The sequence below is a fragment of the Hibiscus syriacus genome, unplaced genomic scaffold (genome assembly GCF_006381635.1).
Source record: "Hibiscus syriacus cultivar Baekdansim isolate YM2019G1 unplaced genomic scaffold, ASM638163v2 tig00111542_pilon, whole genome shotgun sequence".
Taxonomy (NCBI): Eukaryota; Viridiplantae; Streptophyta; class Magnoliopsida; order Malvales; family Malvaceae; genus Hibiscus; species Hibiscus syriacus.
The window spans coordinates 110353-131950 of NW_024063115.1; the positions used below are offsets into that span (position 1 = coordinate 110353).

Consider the following 21598-nt stretch of genomic DNA (forward strand, 5'->3'; position numbering starts at 1 on the left):
CAACCACAAGTATTCTAGAAAATATTTCATTTAACACTCCAAGTTTTTGTTTGAAAAAAAAATCACAATAACCAAATAAAAAATTACATTTTCCAAACCTTGAAATGCAACCACACCACAAGATCAATCAATCCCAATGAACCCACAAATCAAACACTAAAAACTCACTCAAACAAGCCAAACTAGAGAAGGAAAACGAAAGAATATATTAAGCAATTTCTAGGGTTTGTTGATAGCCAACTTCTTGACCGCATTGGCCAGATCTTTGTCCTTCTCAATGCTCTGAGCCCACTTGGCATTGACCTGGACCTGCTCGATGCTCTGTTTCAACGTTCTTCCAATGGCAGCCTTTGTCCTGTTTGCAAAGAACTTCCCTATTTCCTTCACTTTCTCGGTCGAAGCAAACTGTCAAATCGTACAAGAAAAAAAACAATGATCCCTGGGATGAGCAGAAGACAGAATTCAGAACAGACACTGTAATGGATTCCACGAGTTGAACAAACCGGGGACACGATTGAGCCGATGAAACTAGTTAATAGATACCCAGAGCCGTATGTTGTCCAAATGTCATCCCACTTATCCTGTTTTTTGGTAAATAAACAAAAGCTCATGTACAAAATCACAAAGTTTAGCATAAAAGAGGGACCAAGACCATAAATTAACCCCTTTTTTTTACCATGAGCCATCTCCAAGCAACTTCACGTCCTTCTTTACTAATATCAAGTGCAAAAACTGCATCTTGTTTGCGAACCTGAACAACATGGAAGGTGTTCTTCATGGCATCCATGATTCAACTCAAAGAAATTTGCTGTTTAAGGGTTGAAGACACTTAAATTCGTCCCTCATAATACATACATATAATATTATATTATGTTATAAGTTATAATATATATATAGTTTATTTACATTTTTTTTTTCTCTTCTCTCCTTTTACAGGCCCAACAGTAATGACCCAAGTGACCCACTGGAGTTAGGGTTCCCAGAACCCTAGCAGTTTCCCCATCCAGCGCCGCATCACCAAGATTCCAGGGCTATCACGTCGCTCCAAGACCCCCATCACCGCACGTCTCGCCTCCAAACGACCGGAACTCTCGGCCACGCAAAGAAACAAGCAACAACAACCAACATCAGTGTTTTACTCTAATTCAAACTCTAAAAATAGCCATTTTTGGGCTATAAATATCATGTAAAGCACACAAGTTTGGGAGGACGAAAATACACAAAAAATATAGGCACGAGCACACAAAGAGAGATCGTGAGAGTCACAAAACTCAGAAGGTTGTAAAATCATTCGAAGCATTTTTCTTGAAAAGAAATAAAGGGTATTTTCTTGGTCTTTTACCTTTGTTTTTGATTCGGTTCCCTTGCACTGCTTGCATGTTGTTGTTGTTGAGTCTCCTTTGAACCATCAAGAGAAACCTTTTGGCCGATGAACTCTTAGGGGAAGGATCGAGACTTTGATCTCAGTTCTACCCTCCCCCGAGGCCTATTTCGAAAAACCAGTTTAAGATTTGGGTTGAAGGCAAGGAGAGCTTTCGAAAAAAGCTTACCTTTTCGTGTTTGGCCGCCGATGAACGACGGCCGCCGCGGATCAGCGGCGGTGGCGAGGCAGCTTGAGGCGGCGCAGGGCCGTTTTCTGGAAATGAATGGTGGTGTGTTCATCAGTTGGATGAACAAAAGAGAGTCTGAGTGAGGGAGGGGAGCCTCGACGAGAAGAAGAGAGAAATGAAATTTCAAAAAATATTTGAGTCATATAGTTAGCCCAGCGGACCAAACTGGCCCGACCCGTGCTTATATCAGATCCGCGTTTTGCTAAAAGGGGTAAACTTCATTTGGCTCCTCTGTTTTGAACAACATTCAATTTGGTCCCCAAATCGGTTGGGTAACTTCATTTTGGCTCCCTCTGTTTTAAAAAAAAACATTTAATTTGGTCCCCAATCAGTTTAATTCCCTTGGTTATATTCTGATTCTGCCATCTAACTTTATTTTGTCATTTACCCCTTATACTTATATATATTTTATTATATCTCGTATTTACTCTTATACATAGATATTTGGATTTTTATTTATTTACAGTATAATATATTATATTCCTATTAGTTTATATATACATTACTTATTTTTCTTTTATTACATGCTATTTTATATATAATTACTCATATTTGCTTTTTTTATTTTCTTTGTTTTTATATTTTTATGGATGTATATTTTATTACCTATCTATTTATATTTTTATATTTTTTTATATTAATACTTTTGTTGTGTTTTACAAATTATTATATATGTATATATATTTTTAATTTAACTATTACTATTATATTCTTTTACTAAGTTATATATATATATATTTACGTTTTTATTATTATATACGTACTCTTTTCTTCATTGATTATTTTTGCTTAATGTTATATTTTAATATATATGTATATATATATATATATATCTATGTATATACTCGTAATAGTTTATTTATATATCTATTATTATTATGTGTACATTTCAAACGTTTTATTCGATTACCTTTTTCTTTACTTTGTTTTTATTTCTTTGATGATCATCTTTTTATTCATTGTATTATTTATTCGTTGGTTGTATGTAGATTATTAATGTTTCTTTATTTATTTTACTCTGCTTATTAACCCTTTTGTCACTATTTTTATCTTCATTCTTGTTTCCTTTATTTTTCATTTTTTTATTTTCGTTCTTTAACGTCTGTATGTTAAGGGAATTTCAATCAATCAAGGGTAAGTAGTTCAGATCGATGTTTTACCTTTTAATTTAACTTTCAATTCTCTTAATTAAAGACAACTGGAAATTACATAGTACCGAAAGGGCAGTTCAAGGGTGCTAATCCTTCCTTGGCTGTAATCGACTCCCGAGCCCGACATATTTCCGGTAAGACGCAGATCAGGTAAGAAATAGGGTATCCGATCAACCCATTTATTTTTAAATAAATGATCGGTGGCGACTCCTAACCCAATCAATTCCAGTCGAAGCCCAATTCCGGGGCCCAACCGAAAGACGGTTACGACAGCTTGGCGACTCTGCTGGGGACCTTTTTTAAGTGAGTCAGGCTAAGGGTAATTTCCAGTGTTTTTAATGAAAAGGGTAAGTTTGAACTTTAAGGTAACATTTCGATCCTTATACTTACTTTTGGTTATATTTTTCGAGTAAATAGTTGGACTGACCGTTTCTAATGATTTCAGTTTTCCAAACTTTTTCATCCAAAGGCTCTATACCCGAGCTCCGAACCCTTTAAGTGGGGGTGAAAGCGACGCATTCGTGTGAATTTATTCACCGCATATGCCTAGCAAGTAGCCTTCGGGATTCATATACCTTATGTCTTCGTGTGAATTTATTCTCCGCATAGACATAAGGGAATGTGTCCCCTCGAGTTTAACTTAGTCCACACAAGCCTGTGATGGGTTTAGGACTAAGGTCTGATAAGCCCAAGGGGGCACCAGCAAGGAGAACTCGGGTACCGTTTTTAGAACCTAAACCAAGAGACTTCGAAGGAATAGAGCCTACCCCAAAACCACATTCCAAAACCTAGGACAATTGATTCCTAACCATTTGTTTTTTTCTTATGTTTTTATTGCCATTTATTTCTTGTTATTTTATTATTTCCATTATTTTTATTTACTAACCATTTGCCTTTGTGTTTGTTTTAGCATTGCATCATAACAAGAGGCCATTGTTCCCTAAAAAGACGTTCATTACGCACAAAATAATCTGAATTAATGGATAAAGGTGTTGTAATACAAGAGATTAAAAACCCTGAGGTACGACTATGGTCGAGAAGACTCAGAAGGAAAAGGGAGACAGTCTTCAAGACAACTATGTGTCAGAGCTGTTAGCTACGCCTCGATCAGCCTAAAGCAAATGACGTACAAGAGCTCCGGGACATCTGGGACAGTTGGAAGAATGAGGTGAAACAGAAGTCAGCCAACGGTACGGTGATGTTGCACTTTTGCTTCATGTTAAGATGATGAGCCCTTAATTAGAGCCTTGGTTCAATTCTGGAACCCGGGATACAGTTGCTTCACCTTTAACCGGGAAGACATGGTGCCCACCATAGAAGAGTACACTACACTGCTGCATTGTGAAAACATCAAACTCGAGCGGGCTACCTAAGCACATAAAAGTCAACCTTTCAAAAAACACATAGCTAAGGTTGCCGGAGTTGATGAAAAATGGGTAACTGACCGAGCTCGATGTAAGGGTAGTGGAGAAGGAATCGCTTGGCTTCATATCAAACAACTAATGAAGCACCATCCTGATGAATGAAGACAATAAAACTGTTTGCATTAGGTCTGTATGGTCTAATTTTATTCCCAAAGACCTGGGATACATCGATGCCACCGTAGTGGAGCTATTCGAACAACTCTCGAGAAGGGTCAATCCAGCACCAGCCATCTTGGCTGAGACCTTTCGATCTCTCAATCATTGCCGAAGAACTGGCGGAGGAAGATTCACAGTGCATTCAGCTCCTTCAAGTCTGGATTCACAGCCACTTCTGGAAGACTGACGGGGTTGCCTACCGCGTTTCAGCACCACCTATTCACCTCTAGGTGAATTTATTACCTTAAAATGGCATGAAGGCGCCTCGAAAGAAAAATGGATGAAGGTCTTTACACATCTTCAAGACCGAGATATTGTTTGGAGAGCCCCTTGGTTATTCCTCAGTGATGTCTTTTTCGATGTGGTGACTCCGACACTGTGACCTTACTTGGACTTTGGGGAGCAGTCGGGTATGCTCGCTATTAGCACTCAGACAATAGGAGCACGTCAGTTTGTCCCAGCAACATGCGGGTTAGCTAGGTCAGAGTTTGAGTATCACGGCGACAGCTATAAGAAGATGATCAAAGAAGTAGCCGATTCGTGGAGGAAAGTATTCCGGATGGATGTGTAGCTGCCAGAAGTATGCTCACTCCGGATTATGTGGAGTGGCGAAGATTGAGAAAGAATGACAAATCCCTGTGCCAGACTGTGATGACACCCGGACCATGGAGGAACATCTCAGGCACGTCCCTTCTGAACTCGAGATAGCCAAGACCGAGTTTGAAACCGTGAATAATGAGCTGAAGCAAAGAATAAAGGAACTTGAAGCTGAACGTATCAGTGGAAGCTTGATGCTGACTCTCAGAAAGACGGGCAGAAAAAAAACTGGAAAAAAAAAAAAAGAGAGTCCGTTTTGAGCTCGAAGACTTGAGAAAGGGGTATCAAGATAAGGTCAAGGATAACTCCAAGTTGAAGGTAACCTCTGAATACTGGAAAGACGAAGCTCATAGCCGGAAAAGGAAGTTCGAGGGGCCTGATGAGAGAGCTTGGAAAGAACAAACAAAGACTGCCCAAAGGCGCTTGGCAGATAGTCAATATCAGAACCAACGCTTGAGAGTTCGGGTAGCTGACTTAGAGAAACAGCATGAGAAAGATGGCAAGACGATAGCTGAGTTAGAAGCTATTATAGATGGGTCAACAGGCAAGCAAACGAGCTTAGATGGTGCCCTTCGACGGAGAACTACAATGGCGTTTCCGTTGGGAAAAGCACAACGAAGGGTGAGGGCCCGAGACGCAACCATCCGAGATTTCCTGGATCAAGTGCAAAAAGCAGCCCGTCATCTTCACGGCCTAGCAAGGGAAGCTGGTGTGGTTCGACAAGGCATTCAACAGCGGACAGATGAAGGCAGAAGACTTGTCAACCTACTGGAAGCTGTTCGGGGTCTAGAGGATTTAGTCCGAATGTACTTTAATCTGTTTTTTATGTCTCTAAAAAGATAAAACATTTTTGTGAATAAGGATTATTATAATAATGAACACTTTCTGGATCAATGCCTCCAATTGCATACATCATACATTGCATTTCTTGCATTTATATTTCATGTTTGTTTATTTATATTTTCCATGTTTTTACATTCATATTAACTAACAGAAACTCAGACACCGAGCTTACCACCGCATCAGATACACATCACCCGCACAATACTCGAGCAAAAAAGAGACAAATGGAAGCCAGAATGGAGAAGATCGAAGAACACATGGCAAGACTTCAAAAGGAGCTAGAAGATAAGATGGCTCAGAACAGAAAGTACTCTTGAGTCCATCAAGAAAAATCAGGAGTCCTTGGTCGACCAAATCGGCCAAGTGTCAGGACTACAGCAAGCTAGTGCATCAGGGGGCATCTCTTCCGAGGGGGTGGCGTACCACAACCCCGCAAGTGGTTCTCTCACCCGGAATATTACCGGGGACGCATCTGATACTAAAGGGAAAGCAGCACTACCGGGGACTCATTCGCTACCAAAGCGAAAGTTGCACCTGCTGTAAGATACAAACTTCTACAATCATCCCTGATGATCATCCGGATGATTATAATGTCCCAGACTTTGACGAGGAAGATAAAGCCAAAAAGATGGAAGAAAAGATAAAAATATTAGAAGATCAAATAAAGATGGTCCAGGGAGACCATGATTATTATGGAGTGGACGCAATGGAGCTAAGCCTAGTCCAGACTTGGTGCTTCCACCAAAGTTTAAAATCCTGGTTGAGAAGTTCGACGGGAACAGCTGCCCTTCAGCCCATATCACTATGTTCTGTCGAAAGATGACAGGATATGGAGGGAATGATCAACTCTGATCCATTGTTTTCAGGAGAGCCCTGTCCGGTTCAGCTATTCGGTGGTACAACCAGCTTAGCCGAACTCATATCAACGTGGAAAGACTTAGCCAAGTCTTTCTGGAGCAGTATAAGCATATCAACGATATGAGACCAGACCGGGTCATGTTACAAAGCCTGGAGAAGAAACACAATGAGAGTTTCCGACAATACGCACAGAGATGGAGGGATTTATCGTACAAGTTCATCCACCTTTGGATGAAAAGGAAACTAGAAAGCTGTTTGTACAGACCCGGAAAGACTTAGCCAAGTCTTTCCTGGAGCAGTATAAGCATATCAACGATATGAGACCAGACCGGGTCATGTTACAAAGCCTGGAGAAGAAACAATGAGAGTTTCCGACCAATACGCACAGAGATGGAGGGATTTATCTACAAGTTCATCCACCTTTGGATGAAAAGGAAACTAGAAAGCTGTTTGTACAGACCCTGAGGGCACCTTACTTCGGGCATTTGGTAGCAATCACGTCGGGGAGTTTTTCAGATTTAGTCATGGCCGGCGAAATGATCGAGTTGGCCATTAAACAAGGAAAGATTGAGGGAGGAGACTCCAGTAAAAAAGCCTCCCACGAAAAACAAGGAGCGAGAGCAACAATGTGAACACCTACAACGTCAACAAGGGGGTTACGATCTCAAGCTCAAATTCCACAGTAGCTGTACCATCCGGTACTTCTAGACAGAACCAAGAGAACCGAGAAGAGAAAGGGAATGGAGCAGTTGACCCCATTCCCATGACGTATAAAGAATTAACAGCTCTTCGACACTCATGCAGTGTCGCCTTATCCTATGAATCCAATAAATCCCCCTTACCCGAAGTGGTATGACGAGAGCGCTCACTGCGAATACCATGGCGGTGTGCAGGGGCATTCGATTGAAAGTTGTCTCGCATTCAAGAGACTTGTGCAAAGAATGAGAAACAAGAATTGGATCACTTTCAACTCCGGAGCACCAAACGTCGCCCAGAATCCCTTGCCCAATCATCAGGAGACAGGAATCAATGCCATACTACTGAAAGGGGAAGGAGAATTAAATCAAGTGTTTCGGAAATCAAATCTCCTTTGGCTTGGGTATGGAGCCAAATGGTAAAGGCAGGATTTCTTGCACCATATCCAGATACGACAGAAAATGAAGACGGTAATCATTGTTATTACCACAACAAGAAGGGCATAAAGTGCAAGATTGCTCGGAGTTCAGATTGTTAGTCCAGCTCATGATGGATCGAAAGGAGCTGGAGTTTTATGAAGAAATTTTAGATTCTTTGGAAGCAGATGTTTGTGCCACCGGAGAATCATCAGATAGAAAATTTGGTAGGGTAGTCCTTTGATAATTACCCCTAAGGCAAGCATGACAGTAACGACACCAGCCAAGGTGGTAATCTCCGCGCCTCGCCCTTTTCAATATAAGGACAATCGGCAAGTGCCATGGAAGTACGAGTGTCAGGTGAGTACTTCCGGAGGAGGTAATAGTAAAGTGGGGCAAAGACCACTGGAGCCGTTCCAGGAAGATGTGCTAGTTGTCAATGAACCTATAAAGGAGGAAGAAGCTAAAGAGTTCCTCAAGATCTTGAAGCACAGCGAATACAACATTGTAGAACAGCTCCACAACTTACCTACACGTACTTCAATGCTAGCACTATTTTTAAGCTCGGAAGCACACCGAGAAGCGTTGTTAAATGTCCTTAATCAACGTTCGTGCACAAGACATACCAGTCAGCAAGATGGATCGACTGGTGAACAATATTCAAGCTGATAATCTCATCTCGTTTTCAGATGATGAGATTCCTCCGGAGGAAGAGGCCAAACAAAGGCGTTACATATTACTACTGTAAGGGGCACTTTACCAAGTGTCTTAATCGATAATGGTTCAGCCCTGAACGTGATCCTTTGATTACATGAAGAGGCTACCAATCGATACCTCTCATATAAGAGCTTGTCAGAATGTGGTCCGAGCATTTGATGGGACCAAAAGAGGGTAATCGGAAAAATCGAGGTACCATTGACCATTGGACCAGCCACCTTGAGGTTGAGTTCCTTGTGGATATCATGCCGTCCTATAGCTGTCTTTTGGGAAGGCATGGATTCATCAAGCAGGTGCAATACCCTCCACGTTGCACCAAAGGTAAATTTGTTATTGACGGAGCCTTAGTAACTATCACGCTGAGGAAGATATCGTGGCAAGCGTGACCCGGAGGCTCCATACATCGAAGTAGACGAGGAGCGGTAGATGTTCGTTCCGCTCCTTGGAGTTTGTGAATGCCACATTCGTGGCGGAAGGAAAGAGAATCCCAAGACCTCGACTCTCCAAATGCACAAGGATGGAGATCAAGCAAACCCTAGGCCGAGGCGCAAGAACCGGGAGAGGTTTTGGGAAATATTTGCAAGGAATGATCAAATCTGTCGTCCTATCCCAAAATTAGACCAATTTGGGCTCGGATTTCAGCCCGTTATCATGAAAAGAAGGAAATCCAAAAGAACCGGGAGAGAAGGTTAGCCAGATTAACTGGAAACGAACTCCAATGGAAGCCTATGGCATTCCCGCCGCTCTTCAGAACATTCAAGTCAGGTGGTTATGTGTTTGAGACCACACATCGAGTTAGAAACGGCTCTGGAAGATCTGAACGTTAATGCCGTGACCACAGAAGATGTGACAACGGAGATAGATCCGGGATATGCCTGCCACATGGGTTCGTGCTAGCAGTTGGTCGGTGGAAGAACTACCTGTGGTTTACAAGAATCTTCAGAGTAATATTCGAACTATCCCTATTTGCCTATACCCGGGGCAATAGGTGATCTTTTGTAAGGGTGAATAAATGTTTGTTTAAGTTTAATAAGGATGCATTTTTTCTTTCCATGGCAAACAAATTTTTCTTTTTTATCCATCTCCCTCATTCCAGTACTCATTTCCAGTTACTCTCAAAGTTAGTTCTTGACCAGTGTGGGATATTATCCTCTCACACCATACACATCTTCCTCCTTTCAGGTTCCCAGATACGATAATGTGGGCACTAATGACCCTGATCCGGAGGGGATTTTGAATCAACCATATGTCTTGGGGAATTTGAAGAATGCGATAATGAAGAAGAGTACAACTTGCCTACCGAATTGTTGAGAATGATAGAAAATGAAGAAAAGCAAATACTGCCACATGAGGAGGCGATCGTCTAATTTGGGCACGAGAAAGATCGAAAAGAGGTTAAAATCGGCACAACTCTTTCGACTGAAGCAAGAAAAAAACCTGATAGCCTTACTTCAGGAGTACGAAGATGTGTTTGCTTGGTCGTATCAAGACATGCCGGGAATAGACACAGATGGTAGTTCACAAACTGCCAATCAAACCAGAATTCAAACCAGTGCAGCAAAAACTAAGAAGAATGCGACCAGAAATGCTCCTAAGATCAAGGAAAGAAGTCAAGAAGCAATTTGATGCCGGTTTTCTCCAAGTGGCCAATACCCTGAGCACACATAGACACTTTGGTGGACAATACGGCCGGGAACGCCTACTTTTCATTTGGATGGATTTTCGGGGTACAATCAGATCAAGATGCATCTGAAGACATGGAGAAGACCACTTCGTCACAATGTGGGGAACTTCTGTTACAAAGTGATGCCTTTCGGATTAAAGAATGCTGGGGCAACATATCAGAGAGCTATGGTTACCTTGTTCCACGACATGATGCACAAAGAAATCGAGGTTTATGTCGACGACATGATTGTCAAGGCACAAACCGAGAATGAACATGTCAAGAATCTGAGGAAGCTCTTCCAGAGATTGAGAAAGTTCCAACTGAGACTAAACCCTAGCAAGTGTACCTTCGGGGTAACATCTGAAAACTACTAGGCTTTATAGCAGCAGGAGAGGCATACAGGTCGATCCTGATAAGGTTAAGGCTATCCAGAATCTACCTCCACCACGAACCCAAAAGAAGTCCGAGGTTTTCTGGACAGATTAAATTACATAGCTCGATTTATATCTCAGTTAACCGACAAGTGTGATCCAATCTTTCGCCTTCTTCGAAAAATAACCCTGGGGCATGGGATGAAAACTGTCAGATCGCATTCGAGAAGGTAAAAGAGTACTTATCTCACACTCCTGTCCTGATGTCCCCTATCCCAGGAAAACCTCTATTCTGTATCTCTCTATATTCGAGAGCTCCATGGGGTGTGTCTTGGGTCAAACACGACGGTCTGGGAAGAAGGAAAGAGCCATCTACTACTTAAGCAAGTTCACCGATTGCGAGGTCCGATATCCTCCTATTGAGAAGGTTTGTTGTGCCTGGTCTGGGCTACAAAAGACTTCGACAATACATGTTGTATCACACCACTTGGCTGATTTCCAAGTTACCCACTAAATACATGATGGGTGTACCTGCTCTATCCGGAAGGTAGCCCGATGGCAGATGCTTTTGTCTGAATTTGACATCGAATACGTGAGCCAAAAAGCGGTAAAAGGCAGCGCCATATCCGATTTTTTGGCAAGCAGAACTGATGAGAGCTATGAGCCGCTGGACTTTGATTTCCCACGAGGACTTAATGGCCATATCTTTAGAGGAAGCAAGCATTTCAACGGACGGTTCCTGGAGAATGCACTTCGATGGGGCATCAAATGCACTAGGACATGGCATTGGGGCAAATTCTAGTCTCCCCAGAAGGGAGTCACTACCCATTTACCAGCAGACGAACTTTGATTGTCCAATAACATGGCAGAATATGAAGCCTGTGTCTTGGGAATTCGGGCCGCACTGGGGCAAAATATAAAGACTTTACGGGTGTATGGAGATCAGCCTTAGTAGTCTATCATCCGAGGAGAGTGGGAAACCAAGGATATAAAGGCAATTCTAGTCTCCCCAGAAGGGAGTCACTACCCATTTACCAGCAGACGAACTTTGATTGTACCAATAACATGGCAGAATATGAAGCCTGTCTTGGGAATTCGGGCCGCACTGGGGCAATATAAAGACTTTACGGGTGTATGGACTCAGCCTTAGTAGTCTATCAGCTCGAGGAGAGTGGGAAACCAAGGATATAAAGCTGTTAGAATACCGAAAACTAGTGTGGATCTGCTCGAAGAGTTCGACAAAGCACCTTCCACTACGTGCCTAGAGAAGAAAATATGGCTGACGCTCTAGCTACCTTGGCAGCCACATTCAAGGCTGGCGGGGAGTCTGAAATGATGCCAAATTAACATGCAGTCGTATGAGTACCCCAGCTCATTGTTACCAAATTGAAGGAAAAGCAATAACCAAGTTCTGTTAAGGTGCGTCGATGCTGAAGAGGCAAAAAATGATAGTGGAAGAAGTACATGATGGGGGTTTGTGGAGCACATGCAATGGGCATATGATCAAGACAATATGAGATGCGGATATTTTTGGTCCACGCTGGAAAGTGATTGCATCAACTGCTAGGAGATGTCGTAAATGTCAGATTTATGGAGACAAGATAAATGTTCCACCGTTATCGGGCAAATCCATCCGAAGGCTTCGAATGGTCACCGTTTCATTCTCGTAGCAATTGATTATTTCACGAAATGGGTAGAGGCTGCGTCATACGCCAATGTCACTCAATCCACTATTTGCAATTTCTGAAGAAAGAAATTATATGTCGGTATGGTCTACCTGAAAGGATTATCACCGATAACGCAACAAACTTGAACAACAAGATGATGAGTGCTGCTTGCGAACAGTTCAACATAAAACATCACAATTCCACTGCTTACAGACCAAAGATGAACGAGCAGTAGAAGCAGCCAACAAAAATATTAAGAAGATAGTGGAGAAAACAACTGAAACCTACAAAGACTGGCATGAAAGTTACCTTTTGCTTTGTTCGCTTATCGAACCTCGGTAGTACATCGACTGGGGCAACTCCATTTTCACTAGCCTATGGAATGGAAGCAGTGCTACCCATTGAAGTCGAGATTCGTCTCTCAGGGTCTTGTCAGAAGTCGAACTAGATGATGCAGATGGGCACAATCCAGATATGATCAGCTTAATCTGATAGATGAAAAAGACTGAAAGCCATTCATCATGGTCAAATCTATCAGAAACGAATGATCCCGAGCACACGACAAAAAGATGCGCCCGAGAATATTCCGTGAAGGGGATCTAGTGCTAAAAAGAATTTGGCCAGTCCAGAAAGATTTCCGAGGAAATGGACCAATTGGAAGGACCTTTATGTCGTGAAGAAGGCTTTCTCCGGAGGAGCCCTTATCCTGGCTGAAATGGACGGACCTGAGCTGCCGCATCCTATTAACTCGGACGCAGTCAAGAAATACTTCGCTTAGGTGAAAAACCCGAGAGGGCGTCCTAAGTTGAAAAAAAAAAAAAAAAAAAAAAGAAAAAAGAAAAAAGAAGAAGAAGAAGAACGTTAGGGTGAACCCGAAAGGGCACCCTAAATGAAAAAAAGAGAAAAGAGGAAAAAGAAGAGAAAATAAGGTGGGTTCAAGATGAAAACCCGCAAAGGGCGTCTTGCAACTAAGGATGGTCCAAGTTGAAAACCCGGAAAGGGCGATTTGGATATCAAAGGATGGGTCCAAGTTGAAAACCCGGAAAGGGCGATTTGGATATCAACAGAGGAAACATCCCGGCACATGAATCTTCTACGAACAACAAATCAGAGAAATGTTGCACCCTCCCAAACGTTGTCGCATTTTCAAAGATCCTTTGGCAAAGGTTCATTCAAAGTCACCAAACGGCTTTTCAAATCAAAGTGCCCACGTTATCGAGATCTAAGACATTCATTTACACATTGTGTATTCGTTTTCTAGAATGTTTGCCATGTATTATTTGTTCTTCTCCTCCCTTATGAATAAAGACCATCTTTCCTCCAATTCCTTTTGAGCATCTTGAATTAGATTTAAACCTAATGGTTTATTTATTTTTATGAAAGATAATCGCATATTATTGTACAAAGATTCATTGAAAAGTATAGGTACCCAGAAGCCGATCAAGGCTCATACATGCTTGAGATGGTTGAGGAGCATCTTCAAAAAAAAAAAAAAAATCAAACATTTGAAGAATTCAAGATCAGAGATCGGAACTTCAAGCTCAAGAGTCAACAACGACAGGCCACCGGAGATCGAGATTACTCTCCAGAGCCCAGAATAACATATGTTGCATATGCATTTTAGGCATACCTAAGAGCATGACATCCATAAACATCACATATGCATATCTTTGCAGGTTTTACCCAGAGCCAATTTCAACTTCACAACGAAGGATATTGGACTCCAGGCAACGTAAGTTCAACTTCACGACGAAGGGACCGCTGGTTGTCAACGAACATTTCTCAATTTCAGAGCCAATTTCAACTTCACAACGAAGGATATTGGACTCCAGGCAACGTAAGTTCAACTTCACGACGAAGGGACCGCTGGTTGTCAACGAACATTTCTCAATTTCAGAGCCAATTTCAACTTCACAACGAAGGATATTGGACTCCAGACAACGTAAGTTCAAACTTCACGACGAAGGGACCGCTGGTTGTCAACGAACATTTCTCAATTTCAGAGCCAATTTCAACTTCACAACGAAGGATATTGGACTCCAGGCAACGTAAGTTCAACTTCACGACGAAGGGACCGCTGGTTGTCAACGAACATTTCTCAATTTCAGAGAGCCAATTTCAACTTCAACGAAGGATATTGGACTCCAGGCAACGTAAGTTCAATTCAACTTCACAACGAAGGATATGGACTCCAGGCAACGTAAGTTCAACTTCACGACGAAGGGACCGCTGATTGTCAACAAACATTTCCCAATTTCAGAGCCAATTTCAACTTCACAACGAAGGATATTGGACTCGAAACAACACAATTTGCTCAAGAGTAGATTTCACTCCACGACGGAGGATATCTAACTCGAAGCCAAACTTCACAACGAAGGACTCATACTCAGAATCTTCCAGTTTGACTCAACCTCACGACGAGGAGTCATTCATGATCGAATTTCAACTCTATGACAAAGGATAGTTGATGTAGACGAAATTTGTGTCTTTTAATCTTTGCTCTATTTTCATTACACGATAATGAGCAAAGAGGGCAACTGAAGACACTTAAATTCGTCCCTCATAATACATACATATAATATATTATGTTATAAGTTATAATATATATAGTTTATTTACATTTTTTTTCTCTTCTCTCCTTTTACAGGCCCAACAGTAATGACCCAAGTGACCCACTGGAGTTAGGGTTCCCAGAACCCTAGCAGTTTCCCCATCCAGCGCCGCATCACCAAGATTCCAGGGCTATCACGTCGCTCCAAGACCCCCATCACCGCACGTCTCGCCTCCAAACGACCGGAACTCTCGGCCACGCAAAGAAACAAGCAACACAACCACATCAGTGTTTTACTCTAATTCAAACTCTAAAAATAGCCATTTTTGGGCTATAAATATCATGTAAAGCACACAAGTTTGGGAGGACGAAAAATACACAAAAAAAATATACTAGGCACGAGCACACAAAGAGAGATCGTGAGAGTCACAAACTCAGAAGGTTGTAAAATCATTCGAAGCATTTTCTGAAAAGAAATAAAGGGTATTTTTCTTGGTCTTTTACCTTTGTTTTTGATTCGGTTCCCTTGCACTGCTTGCATGTTGTTGTTGTTGAGTCTCCTTTGAACCATCAAGAGAAACCTTTTGGCCGATGAACTCTTAGGGGAAGGATCGAGACTTTGATCTCAGTCTACCCTCCCCCGAGGCCTATTTCGAAAACCAGTTTAAGATTTGGGTTGAAGGCAAGGAAGCTTTCGAAAAAAGCTTACCTTTTCGTGTTTGGCCGCCGATGAACGACGCCGCGGATCAGCGGCGGTGGCGAGGCAGCTTGAGGCGGCGCAGGGCCGTTTTTCTGGAAATGAATGTGGTGTGTTCATCATTGGATGAACAAAGAGAGAGTCTGAGTGAGGGAGGGGGCCTTCGACGAGAGAAGAGAGAAATGAAATTTCAAAAAATATTTGATATAGTTAGCCCAGCGGACCAAACTGGCCCGACCCGTGCTTATATCAGATCCGCGTGTTTTGCTAAAAGGTAAACTTCATTTTGGCTCCCTCTGTTTTGAACAACATTCAATTTGGTCCCCAAATCGGTTGGGTAAACTTCATTTTGGCTCCCTCTGTTTTAAAAAACATTTAATTTGGTCCCCAAATCGGTTTAATTCCCTTGGTTATATTCTGATTCTGCCATCTAACTTTATTTTGTTTCATTTACCCCCTTTATACTTATATATTTTATTATATCTCGTATTTACTCTTTTATACATAGATATTTGGATTTTTATTTATTTACACTATATTATATTCCTATTAGTTTATATATACACTTATTTTTCTTTTATTACATGCTATTTTTATTATATATATTACTCATTTGCTTTTTTTATTTTCTTTGTTTTTATATTTTTTATGGATGTATATTTTATTTACCTATCTATTTATATTTTTATATTTTTTTATATTAATACTTTTTGTTGTGTTTTACAAATTATTATATATATATATATTTTTAATTTAACTATTACTATTATATTCTTTTTACTAAGTTATATATATATATATATATTTACGTTATTATTATTATATACGTACTCTTTTTCTTCATTGATTATTTTTTGCTTAATGTTATTTTTAATATATATATATATATATATATCTATGTATATACTCGTAATAGTTTATTATATCTATTATTATTATGTGTACATTTCAAACGTTTTATTCGATTACCTTTTCTTTACTTTGTTTTTATTTCTTTGATGATCATCTTTTTATTCATTGTATTTATTTATTCGTTGGTTGTATGTAGATTATTAATGTTTCATTTATTTATTTTACTCTGCTTATTAACCCTTTTTTTCACTATTTTTATCTTCATTCTTGTTTCCTTTATTTTTCATTTTTTTTTATTTTCGTTCTTTAACGTCTGTATTGTTAAGGGAATTTCAATCAATCAAGGGTAAGTAGTTCAGATCGATGTTTTACCTTTTAATTTAACTTTCAATTCTCTTAATTAAAGACAACTGAAAATTACATAGTACCGAAAGGGCAGTTCAAGGGTGCTAATCCTTCCTTGGCTGTAATCGACTCCCGAGCCCGACATATTTCCGGTAAGACGCAGATCAGGTAAGAAATAGGGTATCCGATCAACCCATTTATTTTTAAATAAATGATCGGTGGCGACTCCTAACCCAATCAATTCCAGTCGAAGCTCAATTCCGGGGCCCAACCGAAAGACGGTTACGACAAGGGTAAAATACATAAATAGTCTTCCTACTAGTAAGGCGTTGTTTGGTTGAGTCTCCAACTATTAAAAGTTACAAATGGGCGTTGTTTTGTTAAATTTTTAACTACTAAAAGTTACAAAATAATCATTTAACTATTCATATGTTACAAACTCATCATTTTTTGTTAAAAAATTAATTGCAGTTTGAGGTAGACGTTAGCATGTTGACTGAAATATGATAAAATTTGATCACAGAATCTCAAACGATTATCATATCTCACTTAGCATGTTAATGTTTAGGTCAGACGATCATCAATTTTTTAACAGAAACGGACGAGTTTGGAACATATGAATAGTCAGTGATCATTTTGTATCTTGTAATAATCGAGGGTAAACAACACCCTAAGTCGGGAGACCATCTGTGTACTTTACCCTTTTTGTAATCAAAGACAAATGCTAAGTATTGAACTAGGAATGTGAGTACCTCGGACGACAATGCAAAGTTCAAAGCCTCATGTACCATGCCCTCATCAGGACAAGATGCCAATGAACCTACAAAAAAAAATATTTTATGATATAGACATGTATTGATTTGAATAATCTACAAGGAATTTTTACCTAAAACCCTGATTTTTTCTTGGCTTAGATCAGTTTCTTTGTAAATTATCTTCAGAGATTCAAAGCCTGCTTTGTCTGATGAGGTGACTTTCTGCATTACAGCTACATATGCAGCCTTTCTTATGTCGGGATGGAGGAGAGGACTGTTTCGATCCTCCAAGAAAGCGTTAAATCGCGAAATCGCTTCGTTTATCGTCTCCTCGTGACCGAGCTTGGTGAGTGCGGTGAGAACGTCTCCTCTCGACATCGCATCCAGGTGACTCTCGCCTTGTTTAGGGTCCCAACCGAGGTTCCTTGTAAGAGAAGTTACAGCTTCAGTGTGACGTAAAATCAGATTAAGTTTTGGTTATTACAAGCTTTGAGTATCTGAGTAACTTACTGAGCTGAATGCAGGAAAGGGCTGATAAAAAACTGTTTGATGTAATTCATTAGTTCGGGTCTTGCATCTGCAACAATCCTTATGACCTTATCGGATATCTGCGGAATTAGAAATCACAATCAAAGTAAAGATTATGAAACGAGGTTATTTCGAACTATTCGACTTTAAGAATACTCCCTGCATAGTGCTACACACCGGGATGCGATTTTTTTTCCGACGGAAACACAAGGGTGACATCCCGGAACCCGGTTCGTTATATTACCTTGATCAAGTTAGACAGCACAGAATGGTCGAGTTCCTCCTTGTACGCAGCCATGAAGGTAAGCAAGGAAGTTAAGGACATCTGACGTGCCATACAAAGCGCAAACGAATCATCCAGAATGCCTGTCGAACAGAACATATAGCATTACGAAAGCATTCCATGTATTCACAAGCAACGTACATGCAACACTGCCAGAAAGAGATGATTGCAACCGCAATTACCGAGTCTGTCTGTTACTGATAAGCATTTGTTTTCAATTGCATATTGAAGTTTAGCCGCCAGGCAATCGTCATATTTCACCCTGAAGAAGCCGACCTGTTCGACATTGAGCTTTATCCAAGAACGTGCTGGATCATTAATGTCGGAAACGAAATCCTTAATATTGTGAGTTTCGGATTTCTTCTCCATCAAGAAACTTTTCGAGTTATCATAATTGCCACAGCAATATGTGATTGGGATAGTCCACAGACCACGACCATCGGAATCGTTATACAAGAATTGTGACTGCGAAAATCGAATCATCATTACAACGAAACAGCTATGCATATGCAGAGATATCATGAAAAATGATCAAACCTGCTTGATTTCCAATGTCTGGTTTTTCAATCTTACAGACAAAACTGGATACCCTTTCTGTTTTGTCCATGAATCCATTATCCTGTCCACTGGTTCATTACATACTTCCTTAAGAACAGCCCACAGATCACCTGTCCTTGCATTTGACCATTCATGTCTCTTTATATATGTAGCAAGTGAGTTCTGATATCAGGAGAAAGTTAAAGAAGCTAAGATAAAACTTAACGAATAAACATCGGAATTCGGTTTTAAAACGGACACATTATATGAATTAATCGTTGCCGTCGCGTCTAGATGGGATCGAGGTACCATATAGCGTGACAAACTTGAAAAAACAATACCTGAAAGCAAATTTAACAAACAAGGAGAAGAGAAACCTGAAAGCATGAACCTCCAACATAGCCTTTAAGCATCTGGAGGATCGATGCACCTTTTCGATAGCTTATCGTGTCGAATATTTCATCGATTTCAGAGGCATGTCTTACCTCCACCTTCAAAGTAAAGCATATATGCTTAAGATCAAAGAAGCAGTTATATCAATCTGTTTGTTAATTGTATGTTAAATGATATCGACCTCGATCGGGTGAGACTCTTCAAGTCCATCCAAACTAAGACCTTCACTGGTTTCATGAACAAAGAATTGTGTCCATATTTTCCATTCAGGGAACAACTTATCTTTTGCCAAGTAACTCATCTGAAAATGCACAATCATTAGTAATAAGAAAAATGCCGAGTGACGATGAACATTGGTGAAACTCGAACCATACCCAGGTTGCAAAACCCTCATTCAGCCACAGGTCCGTCCACCATTCCATTGTTACAAGATTTCCAAACCACTGGTGCGCCAGTTCATGGGCCACCACTGTCGCTACCTTAACATCAACCAAGAACATTAGTCAATATGTGAGGGGCAACCTACATTCTCTCAAACTTTAAGCACGAGTCATGTCCGGAACTTTGTCGGATCGATGCTACAAGAACATAGGGGAAACATATATGAAAAAAGAGAATCCACAGAGAGCAACGGCATATGTACTAACCCTCTGCCTGTTGGCAGCGGCAGAATGATGATCATCGAGGAGCAACGCCGTCTCTCGATATGTAACTAAGCCATAGTTCTCCATTGCCCCAGCAGCAAAATCAGGGATTGCAACCATATCCAGTTTAGGAAGAGAATAGGGCATATGAAAATAACTATAGAAAATTCATTACCGCAATAAGTTGAAAGACTGTAATCAGTCAAAAACTTCGAACATAAGGGGGGGAAAAAGCATACTCTGCATAAAAACCAAGTGTCTGCAAAGCAACATTAAGAGCGAATTTCCCTTGGTTTGCCTTCCCAACCTGAGAGTACACTCGAACTTTGATCCCATCCGACGTACTATCCTCGATGCAATCGAACAAACCGATAACGACCGCGACCAAATACGACGACATCACAGGCGATTCTCGATAATAAACCGTTTTCAGATTCCCATTATTCAGTTCTTCCTCCACCGGCATGTTTGACAGGGCCACTAGTTCAGACGGAATATCCAGCAATGTGATCTTGAACTTTGCCTGTAAAAAAACACACGGAACATATTTTGATGATGTCCAACACAAATTAATAAACCATGTCTCAAAAGGAAAAAGACCTTGAAAGCTGGTTCATCCCAACATGGAAAGCATTGCCTTGCATAAGCTGGCTCGAATTGTGTGACTGCCATGTTCATCTTCTCACTGTTGTGATCATAAGTACTGCATTTCAAATTATTATCCAATAAATATTCATATATGAACTGATGAATATATATATATATACACACACACATGATTGTATGTAATATACCTTCGATAGAATCCCTTCATTTTGTCATTTAAGACACCCTCAAATCCAATAGTTAAAACTCCCATTCCCGTGGGAAGTGTATCGGCGAATTCCAACACCAAAATCTCATCTGCTTCGACCACCTCTACTTTTGGTGTCCCGAATACCTTATAAAGATATAATCAGTCGATGACAAAAATATTTTCTATGATATATTCCATGGTCAAATTATATATGGTTTTGGTCCCTCTACTATTCTTAATTTTGGATTTAATCCTTGCACTTTAATTTGGTATTGTTTGAACCTACTATTATAATGTCAATAATTAGTCCAAATAATTAGCACTATTATCTATTCAGTTCAAATGCTGGAGTGAATTTTACTAAAAAGCACCCCTTCAACACAAAAAAACACACACACAATATATATATGTATGTATGTATACAATGGAATTTTGGACGTTAAATGTACATTTATTGTGTTTAGCTGACGAGAACCCATGGTAGAAACACATACACACACACATATATTAAGTAAAATGGGAAATGAAAATTGTGTACTGGGAGTTGAACCTTCTTAGAGTTGGGATGGGAGAAGGAGACTGAAGAAGAGTCAATGGAGAGGTTAGCAGCATTGAGGACGATGGAACTAGTATCGGCGACGATATCGACTTCGATAGAGACATTGCCTCCGAATCTGCAGGCGGAGAGGTCGGGTTTCAGTTTAATATCATAGCTTTTCGGGACGGTGAATCGGCGGAGACGAGGCTGATCATGAGAAGTTGAGCTTGAGGGGCTCTCCTTTTTTCCCAAGCAAGAAGAGCACTTCTTCAACAGATTCATGGTTCCAACGAAATGAACACCGCAAAAATTGGGGAGGGGGGGGTTCCTCAGAAAAAAATGAAGCAAAGCTTTGAGAGAGATATGGAAAGTAGGAGGTGAGGGCTGAGGATGATATAAGGGCTGCAATGAATATATATTTATAGCCTTTGCATGCTGCAGCACACGATCTAGATAGCTGTAGTCTTATAAAACCTTAGTTAACTACATGATTTGTGTTTTATATAT

At 40.5% G+C, this 21598-nt stretch overlaps 1 protein-coding gene across 1 annotated transcript; it reads right to left on the reverse strand.

The window, feature by feature from the left end:
* Positions 1-99: 99 nt before the first annotated feature.
* Positions 100-21373, reverse strand: LOC120164769 (aminopeptidase M1-like). The gene is made up of 17 exons (XM_039174434.1): positions 21104-21373; positions 20552-20697; positions 20358-20460; positions 19997-20280; positions 19761-19914; positions 19488-19592; positions 19295-19414; positions 19098-19211; positions 18721-18903; positions 18366-18648; positions 18145-18266; positions 17883-17980; positions 17504-17796; positions 17370-17437; positions 677-751; positions 504-581; positions 100-405 (listed from the first exon to the last, which is right to left on the reverse strand). The coding sequence occupies exons 1-17, from the start codon at positions 21371-21373 to the stop codon at positions 220-222; spliced, it is 2682 nt and encodes an 893-aa protein (XP_039030365.1). The 3' UTR covers positions 100-219.
* Positions 21374-21598: the final 225 nt, after the last annotated feature.